Here is a 19,580-nt window from a genome sequence, read left to right as displayed (position 1 = left end):
TATAAGTAGTTCATTTACTAATATTTTATCTTGGTAGTTTTGATTTTTCACTTTGTAAATTTTTTCGTCTCTCCTTTTCTTCTCTCGTACTTTTCTTAGATTTCTCACTCAATATATATTTCACTATAGTAGATTTATGTCAGGAAATTATCCATTATTTTAGTTTATGCCGTTCTCCTTCTATTTTGATTTCACTAATTCATATTTACGTTGTAAAATCTAATTTTATAGATAAAACGCTTCTCTATTGATAGCTCCATATTTAAAGCTCGAACTCAAAACTTTTAATAACATATAAAAATAAGTAATACTGTGCAACGGTTACTACCTACAGTTTTGAACAACTTGGCCCAAAAAGTCCCCCACCGACCCTTATTATATACACTTTGTGGAAACTTATTGCTCATATGATATCTACAATAAAGTGCAAGAATCACATGTCACAGTGAAAGTAGAGTCACGTTAGACGCAAAACTGGCTCCAAATTCATATTCTTTTCTATCTATCATCGCATTTATATTAAAATTTAACTAAATTTATAATCGTACAAATTAAAAACTCCACATTAAAATAAAACATTTTTTTGATAAAAATAACTTTTTCTCTAAGAAAATTCGAACCAAAAATCTCTAATACTGACATTCCACTGCAATCATGTTGATGCTTTGTCTTTACTAATGCTACTTGAGCTATTTAATTTGGGTCCAAAGGCACATTTCCCAAAAAACTAACACAATGCCTTCTTCACTTTCTTTTGCTCTGTTTTTCTCTTTGCTTTCTCTCCTCTTTTCCTTCATTTCTTCATCAAACTCTACCACTTCTACCGTTCCACTTTCACTTTTCAACACAAAACACCCATCTCAAGATTTATATGAAAAGCTCACACATTTAGCTTCCATATCCTTAGCAAGAGCAAATTACATCAAGAAATCTCAAGATTCCCCTGTTTCCACAACCCCTTTGTATCCTCAAAGCTATGGAGGCTACTCCATTACTCTTAGCTTTGGTACACCTCCACAGAAAATCCCTTTCATTATGGACACTGGCAGTAGCTTTGTTTGGTTCCCATGTACTACAAGGTACTTATGTACCAATTGCTCTGTTTCTTCAGCTACTTCACAGTCCATTCCTACCTTCATTCCCAAATCTTCATCCTCCGCACGAGTTGTTGGCTGTTTGAATCCAAAATGTGGTTGGATTCATAGCAATAATCCAAATTCTCGTTGCCAAGATTGCGAATCGACTACTAATTGTAAACAGGTCTGTCCACCATATATTATACTTTATGGTTCAGGCTCAACAGGGGGTCTTGCTCTTGTTGACACACTTGATCTGTCTAACAAGAAAGTTCCCAATTTTCTCGTTGGTTGTTCTCTGTTTTCATCAAAACAGCCTGCTGGAATTGCTGGTTTAGGCCGGGGACTTGCATCATTACCAAATCAATTAGGTGTCAAGAAGTTCTCTTATTGCCTTGTTTCACATAAATTTGATGATACTGGTAAAAGTAGCAATCTTGTTTTGGATTTCAATGCTAGTGGTGAAAAAACTGCAGGTTTAAGCTATACCCCGTTGCTGAAAAATCCAGTGGCGTCTGAAAAAAATGCATTGTCAGTGTATTACTATGTTAGTTTGAGGAAAATTACAGTTGGAGGGAAGAAAGTGAAGATTCCATACAAGTATTTAACACCAGATTCCAATGGAAATGGTGGGAGTATTGTGGATTCAGGCACGACTTTCACATTCATGAATCGCGGTGTTTTTGAACCAGTACTTGATGCATTTGTGAAACAAGTAAAGGGTATTCCAAGAAGTGAGAGTATTGAGATAATAACAGGTTTAAAGCCATGTTTCAATATTTCCAGGCAAGAAACAGTGTCTTTACCAGAGCTAAAGTTTCATTACAAAGGTGGTGCAGAGATGACATTGCCAATAGCAAATTACTTCTCATTTGCAGGTGAAACTGATGTCATTTGCTTAACAATGGTTACAGATAGTGCTTTTGGCCCTGAATTATCTACCGGTCCATCGATAATTCTGGGCAATTTTCAGATGCAGAATTACTTAGTTGAATTTGATCTCAAAAATGAAAAGTTTGGATTCAAGCAGCAAATGTGCAAATGACCTTTTTTTTCTTGTAGTTTTGCTCTACATAATTGAGGCTAATCACTCAAAGATTTGCCCTTTTGAGGCCTATGGTCTAGTGGCCAATGGGGGTAGTAGATGATAACATTAAGAGGAATGTTAACTTTTTACTTGTCTAATGAAAATAAATGTTACTTATTTTCTATGCTTAATCATATATAACAAGAACCAACATTTATATTTATGAGATATTGTATGTTAATCTTAGGTAAGGAATATATCCTCAGTAGCTTAAGATGAATTTGACTAAAGAAGAGTTGTACTTGTTGGTTCATGGTTGTAACATTTCTCTTTCTTTTGTCGTTATAGTAGGTAAAAGTCTCACATTGATTGGAGAATGGACTGTTGATCTCCTTAGATGGACTTGGACAATCCTCCCCTCATGAGCTAATTTTTTAGGTTGAATTAGATCTAAATGTCATATTAGATTCATTTTCGTTTGGGTTTCAAGTCCACGCACAAGTCAGGTCTGAATGTGATGGGATGTTAGAGTGGTCGTTTGGGCTCCAGGTCCACGTACTAGTCAGGCATGAATGTGATGTGGGTGTTAGAATGAGTAAAAGTCCCACGTTATATATAAAATACACGAATAATATAAAAAATCTCATATTAAAATAAAACGCTGCTCGATAAAAGTGATTCCATATCTAATGGGCGGTAATAGTAATATTATGTAGGCTTTCTTGTAATAGTTGTAGAATGATAGTAACATTTAATAATATGGTTGGCATATGATATTTTGCCCACTAAAAGCAGTAATCTTTTGTGCTTTTGTAGGACATGATTGTAACATAATAAATATAGTTCATGAATCATGACACTTGCTTGACAGTTGCCAATACAATTTTGACAACTTCTACTACTTCTTCCCTTCCCATGTGCATTTTCTGGTCAAAAATTATGGACTTGTGCTTCCTTTGATATAATAATTTTTTTAAAAAAATTGCAGTGTTTATAGGTTGTTGCAATTGTTAATCATGTTTTAAAGTCTAGAATTAAAATTCTTAGTGCTTTTAGGAGGCGCAAGTCTTCCTCCAGCTGCATTGCATCAATATGATAGTGGTGATCACAATTAGTTAAATTTGAGCGGATTAATATAAATTTGTATTAATAAATTATTTGGACTAAAATAAACTACGTTGAAATAAGTTTAAATGCGGATCATATTTCAATCTATTTAAATTTTTATTGGTTTTTATTGTCTTGGTTGTTTATTTATACCTTTATCGTATTTGATAAAATAAATATCTTAAAATATTTTAATAAGATTTCTCATCGACTAATTTGAGTTACGTTGCTTACTTTTTCATTGATTGAGCTAAGCAAAATCATACGAAAAGACAAAAGGGATATTAACTTAATAGATAGACAGATAAATAATCAACCTATTTGGGTGGATTATATTTCGTGGGCTAATTTATCTTGCACCTTTAATTATATAGTGTTCATATAGTTTTTTTTTTTTTTCCTTTTCCAAACACTTTTGAGTAAGTTAGTATAACAATTTATGAATTTACCACTAAAATCAAGAAGCATTTCAAAATTTTGAATCGAAGAGATCAAATATTTCGATATCGCTTAGTTTCTTTTTTTTTTAATCATAAAAAACATCTAGTTTGACTTAACTATTACAGATAAATATATGCATATAATATACAAAGGAAACTTGCATAAATATAATATATTAAGAAAATATTTACCATTTATAGCAATAACGTTTTTTTCACTTGATCACTTTTAGTATATTTATAATACAAATTTAATACATATTACAAAGAATAATTTATTATTCACATATAATACAAATTTTATTGATGATTAATACATGTGTCGCACATTTTAATACACTTATAATACAATGTGTCAATTCCTTAGAAGACAAGCATAATATATTTTTAAAAATAGTTATAATACATATTTATTGCATACATAATTCATTTTAATACATATTACAGATTTAACATATTATTGCTATAAATGATGATAAAAATAAAAAATATCGTTAAAATCGATAATTATTTATTAAAGTAATTTTTCCTTTTGTCTACTTAATCCAAGTCCAACTAAGAAGCCCAGGGGATAGTGTATTCTTTGTTGGGCCGTGATAAGAACTGTAATGGGCTTTTAAAAAGTTTAAGCTGCTATACTTGCCGTTGAAGGGACAACTTGAAAAAATAGCCGTTTTATGAGCTCTATTTTAAGAAGAGTCAAGTATATATAAATTTTATGATTTTAAAAAGGATTTAAATGCAAAATAGTTAAATTCAGATTTAATAAATTGAAGGTGAATTTATTAATATTAATTCAACTTTAAATAAACGGCTATGTTTTTAATGATATCATTATAATCCACTACCTAGTGCTATTCCTGCGAATTTAAAAGGATAGGCCATGGTTATTCATTTTATTTGAGTTAGATAAACAAATATCAAGGCTAGACATTGCTTGGGTGTGTTTTACGAGTTAAATTAAATTAATTACGTTATTTTATATCTTAATGAGATGGGTGGACTCCTCATAAGGCTTGGACAATCCTCCTCCCTTTGAATTAGCTTTTGGGGCGTGAGTTAGGCCTAAGACCTAATTTCACATGGTATCAGAGCAGGGTCCGTCTCATCCGATGTTAAGGTCTCCAAAAATCAAAATTGTCCCCGCACCAAATGTTAAGCACTGGGCGTGAGGTGAGGTGTTAAAGAATGACAAAAGTCCTACATCAATGGTTAATAAAATAGGGTGAAATTCTTATAAGGCTCGGACAATCCTCCTCTCTTTGAGTTATCTTTTGGGGTGTGAGTTACGCCTAAAAACTTAGACTCAACAAGCTTCACGAAGAACCAGCTAATAAGAATAATATATAGATAACTATATAGGTGAAGAAATACAAGTCTTAAAATTAAATTAGGAAATAAATCCAACTGTGGAAGTTTTCGAAGTGTCACATGTGAACAATCCAAAAATGGTAGCTTTTCATTAAATGACAATACATGGTAATGTAGCTAATTAGCTCACCCACCGTTTATTGTTCATGAATTGATAAAGATGTTATTAACACAATTTCGCCGCCCTTTTGACAATTGCTAATTAATTATAAGTTGAAGTTTAAAACTTGTCCACGCAAGTAATTAAGACTACGATTACTATATGAACCTGTTTGTGTCACTTTCATCAATTAAAATTAATTGACTCATATTTTACGTAATAATGTCCCAATTAATTTATAACCCCACTAGTGACATTCAAAATGATGTTTAAAATGTTTTAAAATTTGAAATATGAATACTTGATACTTAATTGATATTGTTTGTGGAATGTGTGTAATTTATCTTTATTTTAAAACTACGTAAATTTTAAGTAAGTATTAATCTAATTAATGATGATCCTTTTGGGCACGAGGACGGCAGTTCAATCATTAAAGATCGCGGCGAATAGTATTTTTTTATTTTATTAGAAATTTTAAATTTTGACTTTAGATATAGAACATTTTACTTTCAAGAATGAGATTTTTTTGATAAAAAATTGAATTAATCAAACTTTTAAATGAATACCGCAAGTTAATGTCGATGATGCTTTGCTTCTTCTCCCCTCCTCAAATTCGTATTCAATTTTATGTTTGAACATTGAGTAAATTTCTAAATAAATGCTTTAATTTAACCTAATTAAATCGCATAATTTCTTCGAATTGCACCTAAAACCATGTGAAAGGTCTCCCAAGCAATTATTATGAACACCTAACATGTGTTGTAACTTGCATGTACACTTAATGACAAGAAATTCGACCTTAGAGTTCTATGAATGAAGTTAATACGAAGCGTTTCGCTTAATTTATAGTACTTTGATTTGATACAAATTTAAATCAATCCAGTTAATGATTTGTGAATATTATATGACTAATTAAACCGAAATATAACAAGGTGGTTACAACAACATATTAATTGCATGCATTTAGTAAAGATAGCAACTTAGAGCTACTAAAACATGAATGAATTAATATGATGAACATAATATCAACCATACTAGCCTCTTTGGTTACACTCAAGATTTTCATCAAATCCATTCAATTACCTCAACAAACTCTCAAAAAAAAAAAGGACAAAAGGGATTACAACATATATAAAGAAATTTAATACTACTAAAACCTAATTGGTTATATAAGGTGACAGTTCAGTCAAATAGTCACCAGCAAGATGATAATTCAGAAAGTCAATCAACTGAACTACTAAAATTCCTCGCATCTCTTCATGATCATCATCAATTCTTTGGATTATTGATTCGATCCTCGCGGAAAAAATCAAGCAAAACAGAGCTCTTACATTTGGGGCATTTTGGATCTTCCACTGATAACATAACATACATTAAACATCTTGGACATCCTACTAACATCATAGAAGTTGTTGTTGCTTCAGGGCTACCAAAAAATTCTTGATGATCTGGAGTTGGTTCCCTTGAAACACATGAACTTGCTGGTGATCTCTCCATTGAAGAAGTATACGAAGTCGATGATCTGCTTGGTGATAATATTGGAAAGATATTATTATTATTATTTTCCCTAGGGGGTGATAAATTCAGCTTCAAATCAAGCTTTGGATCATGACTACTCTCCCTCCTGTAGTTCATTTTTTTTTTTATCAACAAGACAATAATCCCCTGTATTTATAGTAAAACAGAGCAAAAATAGTTAGAAAAAGTCATTTTTAGAAGGAAAAGAAAAACAATATTAAAAAGAAAAAGTCTAATCATGAAAGTAATTAGATAAAAAAAATTACCTGAATTTTTTTGTATAGGCAAAAGGGAGTTGTTTGGAGAAAATGAAAAAGTTTGACAAGATTTATATAATGTGTAGGAGAAAGGGAAATTAAGTGCAGAATTAATTGTGTGATTATAACAGGGGGAAAAAATAGAGAAGAATTTGGTGTAGAATTAGATGAGAGGAGTTAATTTGAAGCCTGAAAAATAGAGTTAGTTTCTTGAATTTAATATATTGCATTGAATAAAGTTTGATGGAACTTTGAGAATATAGTAAATAGCTTCAACTAAAAAGTGATGAGAAAGCTATCAATCAATGCTTTATTGTTGGATATATTTCTCCTAGTATTCTTTTACAAGTAAAAAATCTAGGTGTAGTACTAAGATTAGAGAACTAAAAATCCTCATAAAAATCTAACGGCTAACCAAATTTAATTTCATGAAGCATAAGACAATTCTCATTAAATCTAATAATAATTCATATCGAAAAGTTTCACCTAAAAAAATAACTCATGATTTCTTTATTTCAAAATAAGTATTATTTTTAGTGAAAAATGTACGTTCATTAAAAATTCAATAAATGCAATAGGTAGATTATTAGACAGAAAAATCATTTTGGCTAGAATGATATTTTATCATTTTGAACATTTTTACTCTTTTAACTTTAATATTTTTTAATTAAAAAAAAAATCTTAATAAATAAATAAATATTATAATTTTTTTAAAATTTCTGGCCTAGTTCTGGCTATTTAGCATTATCCTTAATTTCTAAGGTAACACTTATTTTTTAGACGAAAGGATATTATTTTTCATGTTGTGTATTATAAGAGTCAATTTGAGTATATTTTATAACTCAATTAGATTAAGTTAATGCAATATTTTAAAAATTAGAATTTAAATATTTAAAAATTATACGAAAAATATGAAATATATATTACATATTTATATCTTTTAAGCACCGTGTTTAATTTAGCATAAATATTTTACAACTGTTCTTGAGATTTCATTTATATCTTTTAGTTGTCAAACTAACATTATTGAATATTAATAACTTATTTAACCCCCTATACAACCAAAGTTAATACTACCGCCGTTACATTGGTTTTAAACCTCATTTTAGTCAAATAAATTAGGTCAAGAATAATATTCAGTTTAGGAAATAAAAAAGATAACTAATTATTCCTTTTCAAATCTATGCTTCTCCCACCAACAGTCTATTCAGTTTTTTCTATAAGGTTCGCTAAATTAAAGAGGAAATTTCGTTAAAATTATTATTATATCATATATTGTATTAAGAATATCTTTAAATTGATATAACGATTATTTTCAAGAAGGGGTCCAACACGACCAACTGTAGTTGTTGCCTGAGGTACAGTTAATTTTGCTCTGAAACCTAACCTAGTTAAAGCTAATATACTAATGTTAGCTGCTCACATCATTTAATGTTTTTACCTATTTTTGAATTCTTTTACTCCTTCCAAAATCAATTAGTCGGAAACGATTGCTCTATCTTCATGAGATAATAGTAAAATTTGTATACAATTTGTCTTTTTTAAATTTTACTAAATATGTTATTGTTATTATAAAGTTAAGAAAGTAGTCTCATGTTTCTTTTTAGCCTTATTTAAAGAACTATCCTTTTTAAGACATTTAAGTTCTTCTTCTTAGATTTTTTGTTTGGCGTTTGTTATACGTATTGAATTTTTGATAAAATTTAAATTGAACATTGTATAGCTTATTTGAGGTGACGTTTCTAATAAAATTTTCTCTCTAGGCTCGAATTTGAAATATGATTGAGTATGAGATTATTTCAAATTAAAAATAACACTTAGAAAGAGAGTGTTATTTTTTATCCTAACTCCTGATATGTTTCCGTATTTAATTCTTCTCAGTAAACTTTGAATAGTTTTACCAATAAACCTGTAACAAAACTATATATTAAACAAACATTTTGTAGGCTCTGGTGAAATAATTTATTAACTTTGTGTCGTTAAATCTACTACAACATTAAATGTTTTTTCATCAACTTTTTATTGAATGCTGATTAGTACTATATATAGCTTGTACGTACTTCTCAGATTTGTTTTTTAGCCATTGTTATACTGACCCCAGTTTTAGTTTTTATGTCTTGTATTAGATTATATTTTATCTTAAAGAAAGAAATAATACGGTAAGAATTTATATAGCTGGTTTCTAACTTACACAGAATTAAGATATTGTTATTATTATAATGTGTTTGTATATTTAAACAAAATTCATGTAAGCCAAAGAAGTAAATAATAAGCATTTACACGTTTAGGGCACACCAAAAGTCCTTACAAAATTAAGTGTTTACAAGTTATAATTAATGAAAGACTCAACTTATAAGCATTATTAATTTGATAAATTAATATTATAGTCTCTCAAGAAGTTCTTGTAAATATGAATGTGTTCGTGATGAAAGGAAAAGAATTTATCAGTCGAAAATTAGTTCTCTATAAAATTTAAAAAAAAGATCATAGTATTTAGGGAAAATACATAAAAACCCTCTTAAACTTAACAGCAGAATTTACTTCAACCCTTAAATTATACGGACGTTAAAATATCCTCTTAACATTTTTCAAGTGATTTAAACACCCCCTTAGGGATGACATGGCAGGGAAAGTGAGTGTACTCTCCTTAAAGCGCGTGAAAAAAGAAAAAAAAATTAAATCTTTTGAAGTCCTACACATGGCCTTTTTTTATTGGTCGATATATAATTAATATTTTAAATACTTATTCTTGATACATTAACTCTCTAAAAATATGTAAAAAAATTATTTAGAGATATATAGAATAGTGGGTCCCTTTTAATTTCTTTAATTTTTTTCTTTTCATTTTGTTGTCTTCCCTAATACACTTTTTTCTTTATTGAAACACCTCCTCCTCCATAGTTTTATCAACTTTCTTTATGTAATCTTCATTTCTTATTTGAGTTAACAATAAAGTCTTGGCTTTCAAAAAAAAAATCTTCCTCCAAAAGGGTAAATGTGTGGGGTGGATTCGAAGAAGATAACGTGAATATTATAGTGAATAATTTTCATTCTAGTTATTTAAAAAAATGTTGAATAGTGTAGAAGAAAAGTAAGTATTGAAAGTTGAAATGGTGAACAACAAGGAAGATGAAATAGAGGGGGTGAAGGTATGCATTTATAAATTAATTAATTGATATAATTAATATTAAAAGTGTTTAAATAGAAAATAGTGAATAAGTAAGAAAGAACTAAAAATTAATGACGTGGTAACTACATGGTTATGATGTGGCACTTACATGAATATGATGTGGCGAGTGAGAGTGGTGTTACAGTCTCAGAGTGGCAAAATAATCACTTCAAAGATGATAAGAGAGGTATTTAAACGTCCGTATAATTTAAGTACTAAAATGAATTTTGCTACCAAATTTAAGTTTTTTTTTTTAATATATATTTTCCCTTGTATTAATAATTAATGCAGCCTTATCCATCTAAAAAATGGTGTGTTGCACATATACGATTATGCCAAGATGATATAATAACTCTGCAAGTGCTGTACTACGAGCGGTCCAAATTTAATAACATTAAATGTTCAAATCATATTCATTAATAATGGGAAATTTTTGCTAGGCCAGTTTGGAAATATTTAGGTAACACAGTACGTATTACCTCCTCTTTTTTTTTCTTTTTTTTTTCGCAGCCGTTTTGATATTTATTTTGAAGTTGGTCAATTTATATTTGTGTCGAAAAATTGTATTTCAAGGAGATATTAAATAGTTGGATTGGACCGAATTTGAATGGGTTGAATATGAATTGAGAAAAAATGATTTGGATTACAATCCATCAAAATATAATTTGGACAAAGTGGTTCTAATCCATTTAAATAAAATTTATTTTTCAAAAAAAAAAATTATTCCTCCTACAGGCACCTACCCGCGACCTTCCAGACCTACCCCTAAAAAAATTTTATTTTCGAAACAAAAGAAAATCTATTTTTTCAAAAAAAAAAAATTTACCCCCTTCCTCCCTCCCCCTACAACCCCCGTGGCCCTCATTTTTCATCGACCGACTCCTAAATTTTTTTGTTTCCAAAAAGAAAAAGAAAAGTATTTCATTTCTCATTTATATGGGCTTAATATGGGCTGAATTTCAATTCTCATGTTAACTCATTTTGTTCATGTTTGTATGAATTTAAATAGGTTGAAGATCATATTAACCCATTTAAGAAAAAAAAAAAAAAGAATGATCCATTTAATTTAATATGGACAAAGTAATTTTATTTCACTTGTATGAATTGAAATTACCATCCCTACTTCAATGATAAAATATTTTGTGGAAAAAATTTTTTTGGACCAGAATGATATTTTTACTTCATGGACTTCACCTCTAGAATAATAATAATCCTTCACCAAGTATTTGACTATATTTTGATTTAAAGGTCACAATCCAAAGTCATTAAATCACACACTTCAAAATAAAAATTCCAAGGAAAACTAATCTTAGAAATATAAATGGCAGATATATATCTTTTTCCTCACCAAATCATCTTTGAAAACATCTCTTATTTCCTAATTACTACTCCAAATTGAACATTTACACAACAGATCAAGTCCTTGACATCAAATATATGTACCTGCTTAAATGTTAAAGCCTTGTCTTCCTAACGTGTAATTGTATTAATTAGAATCACATAATGTTTGGGATTAAATGTTAGACACCAAAACACCAAATTCGTTTCTGTTTCTTTGGGTTTGACTAATTCAGATTTCTCACGTAAGGTTTACTTAACGATAAGTGTTCCCCACCAAAAAACCTTTCATTCATGATTGTTGTTAATCGAATTCATTATTTGGCGATTAAGGATAGAAAAATCATATTCATCCCATCATAATTTTTTGATAGAATTTTCACGTATTTTTATCGAAGTATACTTTTGTGGTACTAAAACATACCATCATCTTGAAAAGATTAGTATCCCATTTCAAATGTCCAAGTACACAATCTTAAATTCAAACCAAAGTTCAAACTCAAACAATGCCCTTTATTAACTTTCATTATTAAGCAATTAAAATTAATTTAAGTTGACCTTTGCAATATGATTAATTGGTAGCTAATTTAGGTTTATCAACTTCCACTTTGAAAAGAAGGCAGCAAAATTTGTTTGACTTTACTATTTCAGAAAAAATAATCCAATGTCAGAAGTGTGTCCACTAACAATGCAAAAAACTTATAACTTCACAATTTTTATGATCAAACGCCCTCTAAGTGCTCTATATCATTTTATGTATTATTATATTTATTTGGTTTACAAGCAGAGGCAGAGCAAGAATTTAATAAGGGGGTTCAAAATCTGTAGAAGTAGGTAGCCGAAGGGGATTCACATCTACTATATATACATATAAACTTATTTTAACGATGTATAAATAATATAATTTTTCACCAAAAAAAGATAGCTACACCCCTGTTTACAAGCTGACCAACCCTACCTTGTTCAAACCTCACATGTTAGTGAGCTTACTTGTACCAGGCTGAAAGACTCAATTTTAAATTAGCTCCAAAAATTATAACTTAATCCTATCAAATCACGTATAGAACGGGTTGAGTTGATCTAGTGAGCAAGCTCGTATTGACAGCTCTACTCTAAATATGAGACTTAAAAAATAGTTAAGTTTGAATTTGCAAAGACCTTCTATTCCCATAAAATGTTTAGTAGTACAAATATTTGAACCAAATACTAAGCTGAATAATTAAAGGGAATTGCCTCTATTTTTAATGTCAGCTAGCTCTATCAGTTTTAATAGTTGCCATTTTCCGTTTAATTATTCAACAGAAATTACAGTTCGCCCAAGGTTGGGCAAACGACCTGTTTCAATAAAGGGTATTTTTTAACCAACAGGTAAATCAAACATATTAGTTCGCTGTTTTCCACACGTTATGAGTATTTTTAGCCTTTTTCCGTTTAATACTCAACTACAAATAATTTCATCCGATAAAAAGTGACATATAAAATGGGACGGAGGGAATAGTTAATAGTTTTAATACCATACCATAGAACGTTGTAAATTCATCGACATAAAAGCTCTAAAACATCAACTAATGCCTTTCTCAGGCAGAAACATTTGGTCCAAAAACGAGATATTGCTTGTAGATTTGACTAATTTACTTGGGCTGACGCTTAATGCGAACTTTCAGTATTAACTTCTCATCATCAATCAGCTTAAATCGGCAAACATCATTTACGCGCAAAGCATTGTCGTCTATAAATTTCTGCATCCCTTCCCGAAGTTCCAATCTATCATAATATTGAGGAACAATCGTCCAGCTACCACTATCAGTTCGAAGAGTAGCCATAAGTGGCCGCTTCTTCCTCTTTAAGTAACAATTGCCAAATGGAGCTGGAAAATTCTGCACAAGTATATACATTCAAAAACATGTACAGACACCAATATACATTTAATAATCTAGTGGTTAGTAACAAATGCTATGAATTAAAAAGTTCTACATACAATTTCCCATCAAAGTATATTTAACTAATTCAAGCAATACCATTTGACCACTATGATTTTACCTATCTGATGTTATTGTGAAGACACACAAAGTACAGCTATACAATAGTTAGACGCCCTGTTATCATCTTTTGCATATCATACGCAGAGAAGATATCGCACAACAATTGACACAATTAAACCTTCAGTAACAACTATACAGTTAAACGCCCTGTAATCATCATCTGTATATCATACGCAGAGAAGATGTTGCACAACTTGACATAATTACATCTTCAATAACAACTATACAAAAGTCAATTGTGTTACTGAAGACTCAGATGATGTTAGAGGTTGGAACATTCAGTTAAGAAGAGATTTTAGTGAGTCGCAGATAGTTAGGACGCATTTAGCCATGAGAAATTCACTTTTTTTCCGGAAAACATTTGGTTTTTTTATGGCCAAACACCCACTTCACTGTTAAGAGTGCAAAACTGGCTTGAAATTCCTACCAGCATTTCCTTGGAAAGCTCAAAATTGTTCACCTTTTGGACGGTAAAGCTGTTTTGATTAATGACATTTTCAAGAATAGGTTGTGTTTAATGATTTATGCATACACAAAATATTTTTGTGACTAATAAACTTACCAAGCGTGCTCTGTTCAAGTGGGATGCCTTAATGACAATTTCAAATGAAGTGACTGAAGAAGCCATGTCTCCTGACCCATTATCTGTTTGATCAGCAGGCTCAGCTACAATGCTTTTTCCTGCATCGGTTCCAAACTTTGTAAGTTGACCATTATAGGTTAAACATGGAGACAAATGTGTTGACACCAAACTAGCTACAAATTGAAGATCTCCAAAGAAACTTACCCCGTGCTTTTTCTTCTACCAATGGAAGCAGCTCAGGCTCTTTGAGAGCTGTTACATCCTCCTTTAGGCAACCGTTTTTCCCATATATCTTAACATAAAACTTCGAGTTTCCAGCATATGAAAATGTTAGAAAATCTCCATATTCCAAATTATTATACAACACAAAGTCTGGCCAACTTTCCATGAAAAAGAAATCACTGTCGTTCTTTTCTACAACCACCTTCCAAGTTCTCGCAGCTAGATCTTCAAGCACACATATTGAAGGAATATCTCCATTGAAAAACTTGATAAAGGCAGGTGGAATTCTCTAAGAGACGGAGACACAAAACTTCGCTTAATTTCCGGTGAAATAAAGTTAATGCAATATAAACAATACAATAAGACAGAAAAGCTTTCAACACAAATAGAAATTCTAAGTCCAGAGCTAATTTCTAAATGGATGGCCAGATTATGTCCAATATAGTCTTCTAAATCTAGAACCTTAACCACCATTAGATCGTTTATTATTCCATTCGTCCACTCTGAAGTCAGTAAGGAAGTATCTAATTGACATTCCCTTGGCAGATGCATAAAGTGTAATTTTTACACAACTATACGAATATACATTGCTTAGTATGATGATAAACACCGGTCTAAATACGAGATACTTATTGCAAGTTTTGAACATTACTTTCCTCAACGCTTTCAATTAAAACTCAATACACCTCAATCATCTTAAAGGATCCATTATGAACTGTGAACATGCAAACAAGAACCAAAAGCTATAAGAGAACATAGCTGCATGATATATAGATTTATCTCTTACATAAGAGATTAAGAACAGACGGGAAAGTTGGAGTAAGTTAAAGTTCAACTAGTGGAATGCTCCTTAATTTCATCCAAATTATCTTAATACAAGTCAATAGCAGACAGCCAGGTAGAGCCAAGGGATGAACCCCTTCCATGGGAACTTACATCGTTTATACATGGTTAAAATTGTCTTCTTTTTTTTTATGTATATATAGTATATGTTGAACCCTTTAGCTTCTTTGTGTGATTACTTTTCATATTTTGAACCAAACAGTGAAAATCTTGGTTCCGCCACACGATACAACCAAATGCACTAATGTGTATCATCCCGAAAGATGGGCATTATAGGAAGGAGGAAAAAGCTCCTTTGTTAGTTATTTCTCCAAAAGCATATTCCCAGAGATTCAATCAATCAAATGAGTAGTTAAGTACAAATTCCTGCAAGACTGATTCTCTCTATACATGAAAACTTTGACATTATTACATGAATCATTAGTTTTTTTTCCACAATTAGCAGAAGGGAAAGAAGAGATTACCAGTTGGGGGTAGCATATTTCAGGGTGAAAAATCTTAAAGAACTCAGGGAGGTCATGAGGGATAGATACATGCTCCACTGGGGTCACCATTTTGTTGTTCACTTTCTTTCTCTGCCTAAATCTCATACTTATAAACCTAAAATGATTAGCTCAATCTACAAAACAATAGACAAAAAAGTAAGAAAATGGAGAATATATATGAGCAGCAAAAACAAAAGGAATCATACTTGTTACCGTAGTTCACTCTTTGTATTGTAGCTTTCATTATTGCTCAGATTTATAGAGGAAGGAGATGGGGTCGACCCATTTTGAGACCCGAATCGCCTTCTTTTTCTTCACGAGGTAGAAGCATTGGGTAGGGGGGATTTTGGGTTTCACAAAAATGGGATGTGAGAAAAAGGTGAAGAATAAACAATGGAGAAGACTAAACATGACAAAGGAAATAGAGATAACTGACAGAGGCGGCGGAGAATCCGCCGGTGACGAGACCGGACGACAGCGACGGCATTTCATGAAAGGGGAAAGGAAGAGAAGATAACCAGAATTTATCGTTGAGTTAAGTTTTACCCAAAATAAATGAAATGCAGTTTTTGAATGGTTTGGCATCAAATTTAAGAAAATCAAAATATAAATATTACTATGACATTTTAAAAAGAGATGTTTTTTTAAAAAAATGATTTAAAAATAAGGAAGTTTTCGCATAGAGTCATTTGAATAATTTAATTAGGTTCTATAGTTATAACTGGATAATCACTATTCGTAGCCATATGTTAGGGAAGGAGAGAAGTGAGCGAGAATGAGATAGGAAGGAGTGATCAAACGAGACTGGAAGAGGGAGGAGAGATGCGAGCGAAAGAAAGCAATAATTTATTTATTGTATAATGCACGGATACGTTTGTATAATTCGTGTGTATTTATATGATTGAGTAATATAAATTTTGAAATTATACAAATATTATAAAACTCGAAATACTAAATTTTTACAAACACAAACATTTAAACTTTAAACAGTTATAGAAAATCTGAAAACTACACGTTTATACATACATTAAAAGGTTATATACAAAAACAATTAAATGTATCTGACGATAAAACTGAAAAAATGAAAGGAAATCAATGTCATATACAAATACAACTCATTGTATATAAATACAAATCAAACGAGAATTGTTAGTTGTGAATTATATAAACTCGAACCCAACTCGTGGAATTAACATTCAGTGGTAGTCGCGAATGGTAATTATAGCAAACTATAGATATGATGACTATGTAAATAGTTTAAATTTGTTTAACCGTGTGATGTTCTCTAAAAACAATAGAACAAATAAATTAAATATCGAGTTTAATAAAGTGTTTCAATCTTACCCCTACTTCGTAATATCAAATATGATAGAATGCATGTAAACCTCATCTCAACATATTATTTTTTACATAATGAAGTGTATGCAAACCTTACCAATAAATAATACTTTATTATAGATTATTTAATTGAAATGTTTTTATTTAGTTATATTTTAGAATTTTAAATGTAATTATAATTATTTTATTTAGTTACTTTTAATAACAAAAATAATTTTATAATAGATTGTAAAAACATAAATTTTAAATATACACGATAAGCAAAATAATATTTAATTTTATCATTTTGACCTTATTTATTAAATAACTATTTAATAAACAATTGTAACTTAACAGTATTTTAGATGACAAATATATGAGCCAACTAAACTCAAATTTAACATCATTCGGAAGAATTTTTGAAAAAATATCTATTTATCAATTTTCTTAAAATTTTAAATAATAACAATAGATAGAGTGCTATGTATAAATATCTTATTCTTTTATCTTATAAAATTAAAGAGATTATATACGTGATAAACTACCATCACTTAGGTGAGGTCGAGACCTAAATGATGATCTAAGAAAGCAATATTTACGTAAAATTAACTCATAAATTCGCAATAGAAAGGAGAATGAGTTAAATTTACTTTTACTTGATTATATTATTTTATTTTATAAGATCATCAATATTATATCGATGGCGTCCCCGCTTTATTACTTGATGCATACATTAGTCACCTATCTTTATTTTTTGTATTTTGGAAAGGTGGTTGGGATACCTAAACCACTTTTAAATGTAGATTTATTTTCAAAAAACGTTACATCATAAGTTTTATTTTACTTATTATTAATAAATAAACCAAAAGTAAAAGCTAGGATTTTGCTTAGTTGAAAAAGAAATTAATGGGTTTGTTGGGTTTTTTAATAGCACTCTTTAGCTTAAAATGTAGGGTTCTAATTTCATAAAAGAGCATCCTTCTTTTACTTTTCCTTGCTCACTTTTGTTAGCCCCATCCTAACCAAACAAAAATAAAATTATAAAATAATAAAAATGATAAGAATGTAACCAAGAATATATTTTAATAAAATTTCATTCAGGTTCAATTAATCGTAATTTTTATCATAATAATAATAATGTTAAAAGTAAAACATTTCTTATAAGATATATTTTATATTTAATATTCGAACATGAGTATCTAGTTAAAAACGAAAATATTTTTATCACTCTATCATAATCATCGATTAAAAAAATACAAATATGTAGTACTTATAGGTGATGCACATAATTTGGCATCTCTATTTCTTTTAAATAGGGGATTAGGGTTGGTGGGTTTTTGGTTAGATAAGGGTAAACCCGTGGCGTCTGCACTAATCTTTATATAGGATTATTAATTAGGTTATGTCAATGAAACATCTTTAATTTATGATAATTGTTAATCTTCTTGTAGAGAAGAAGTAGAAGTGAAGAAACAGAGAAGAGATAGAGAGTGAGGAAGAAGATGAGAGAAAAACGTGAACCTCTCTTCTGTATATATTTTCTAATGCCCATTCTGTACACACAACTTGAACATATATACAAAAATAATAAACCAACTTCTAACTAACTTTAACAACTTCTAACTAACTTTAACAACTTCTTTAATGAATAGCCCTCTTAGTTACAATTATTTACACAATGAACCTACTACTAAAGCTTTAAGTAATGCCTTCTTTAATACTCCCCCTCAAGTTTGTAGGTATGAATAGATTCAATACACCAAACTTGGATAGTAGATGTTCATGTTGAGTTCTTCCCAAGCCTTTTGTTAACATGTCTGCTTCTTGTTCTTTGGTGCTCAAGTATTGAGTTTGCACTAAACCATTCTGTATCTTTTCTCTTATAAAATGGCAATCCAATTCTATATGCTTTGTCCTTTCATGCAGCACAGGATTAGCAGCTATTTGGATAGCTGACTTGCTGTCACTATATATAGTTACTGGAGTTTGTACTTCCACTCCAAGCTCCTTGAACAGCTTCACTAACCACACAACTTCAGCCACTGCACTTGCCATACTCCTGTACTCAGCTTCAGTTGAGCTTCGAGAGATGGTTGCTTGTTTCTTAGACTTCCATGATATTAGTGAACCTCCCAACTTAACCATGAAACCTGTAACTGATCTCCTTGTATGTAAACAGCTACCCCAGTCTGAATCACAGTAAACTTGAAGTTCTTTACTCTTTGCACTTGATAATAGAACTCCCAGTCCAGCTTCCTTTTTGATATATCTCACCACTTTGAGAGCAGCATTTAGATGAGATTGTTTAGGCTGATGTAGAAACTGACTTAGTGTCTGTGTAGCAAATGCAATGTCTGGTCTAGTGACATTTAGATATATTAGTTTTCCAACTAATCTTCTGTACACTGATGGCTCTGTCAACAACATATCATCTTTGTTTATTCCATTTATCTCATCATACTCTTTAGTAGTTAATTGTACATAGGGATCTAGTGGAGTAGCAGCAGGTTTTGCAGCACTGAGACCTGCCTCAGAAATGATCTCCAGTGAATATTTCCTTTGATGCATTACAATTCCCTCTTGTGATCTTGCAAATTCAATTCCAAGGAAATACCTGAGATTCCCTAGATCTTTCATTTTGAAGTTTTCTTGTAGGGTGCTTTTGGTTTCTTGAATGAGATTGAT

General features: G+C 30.5%; 2 protein-coding genes and 1 long non-coding RNA gene across 4 annotated transcripts; 1 reads left to right on the top strand and 2 right to left on the bottom strand.

Moving 5' to 3' along the window:
• Positions 1–679: 679 nt before the first annotated feature.
• On the top strand, positions 680–2,326 carry LOC107023907 (probable aspartyl protease At4g16563). The gene has a single exon (XM_015224750.2). The coding sequence runs from the start codon at positions 736–738 to the stop codon at positions 2,119–2,121; it is 1,386 nt and encodes a 461-aa protein (XP_015080236.1). The 5' UTR covers positions 680–735; the 3' UTR covers positions 2,122–2,326.
• A 3,731-nt stretch (positions 2,327–6,057) lies between these two features.
• On the bottom strand, positions 6,058–7,304 carry LOC107021638. The gene is made up of 2 exons (XR_001457054.2): positions 6,906–7,304; positions 6,058–6,786 (listed from the first exon to the last, which is right to left on the bottom strand). It is a non-coding gene; the product is annotated as an uncharacterized LOC107021638 (long non-coding RNA).
• Positions 7,305–12,886: 5,582 nt separating this feature from the next.
• LOC107021507 (B3 domain-containing protein REM5-like) lies at positions 12,887–16,147 on the bottom strand. 2 transcript variants are annotated; one of them, XM_015222182.2, is made up of 5 exons: positions 15,785–16,147; positions 15,558–15,712; positions 14,233–14,539; positions 14,008–14,126; positions 12,887–13,280 (listed from the first exon to the last, which is right to left on the bottom strand). In XM_015222182.2, exons 2-5 carry the CDS (start codon positions 15,681–15,683, stop codon positions 13,035–13,037), a joined length of 798 nt encoding a protein of 265 aa, XP_015077668.1. In that variant the 5' UTR covers positions 15,684–15,712; positions 15,785–16,147; the 3' UTR covers positions 12,887–13,034. The 2 variants fall into 2 exon arrangements, with proteins under 2 accessions (XP_015077668.1, XP_015077669.1); XM_015222183.2 differs by having other exon boundaries at positions 15,792–16,147.
• Positions 16,148–19,580: the final 3,433 nt, after the last annotated feature.

This window comes from Solanum pennellii, chromosome 6 (genome assembly GCF_001406875.1).
Source record: "Solanum pennellii chromosome 6, SPENNV200".
Lineage (NCBI taxonomy): Eukaryota > Viridiplantae > Streptophyta > Magnoliopsida > Solanales > Solanaceae > Solanum > Solanum pennellii.
Note: the sequence above shows the minus strand (reverse complement) of the source record. Positions and strands in the feature narration are given on the sequence as shown.

Excerpts from the sequence above, each read along its gene's own strand:
- LOC107023907 (XM_015224750.2), top strand. The coding sequence starts at position 736 with ATGCCTTCTTCACTTTCTTTTGCTCTGTTTTTCTCTTTGCTTTCTCTC.
- LOC107021507 (XM_015222182.2), bottom strand. The coding sequence starts at position 15,683 with ATGAGATTTAGGCAGAGAAAGAAAGTGAACAACAAAATGGTGACCCCA. Across the intron at positions 14,540-15,557 it reads AAATATGCTACCCCCAACTG|AGAATTCCACCTGCCTTTAT; the intron begins GTAATCTCTTCT and ends TCCGTCTCTTAG. Across the intron at positions 14,127-14,232 it reads GGTAGAAGAAAAAGCACGGG|GAAAAAGCATTGTAGCTGAG; the intron begins GTAAGTTTCTTT and ends GAACCGATGCAG.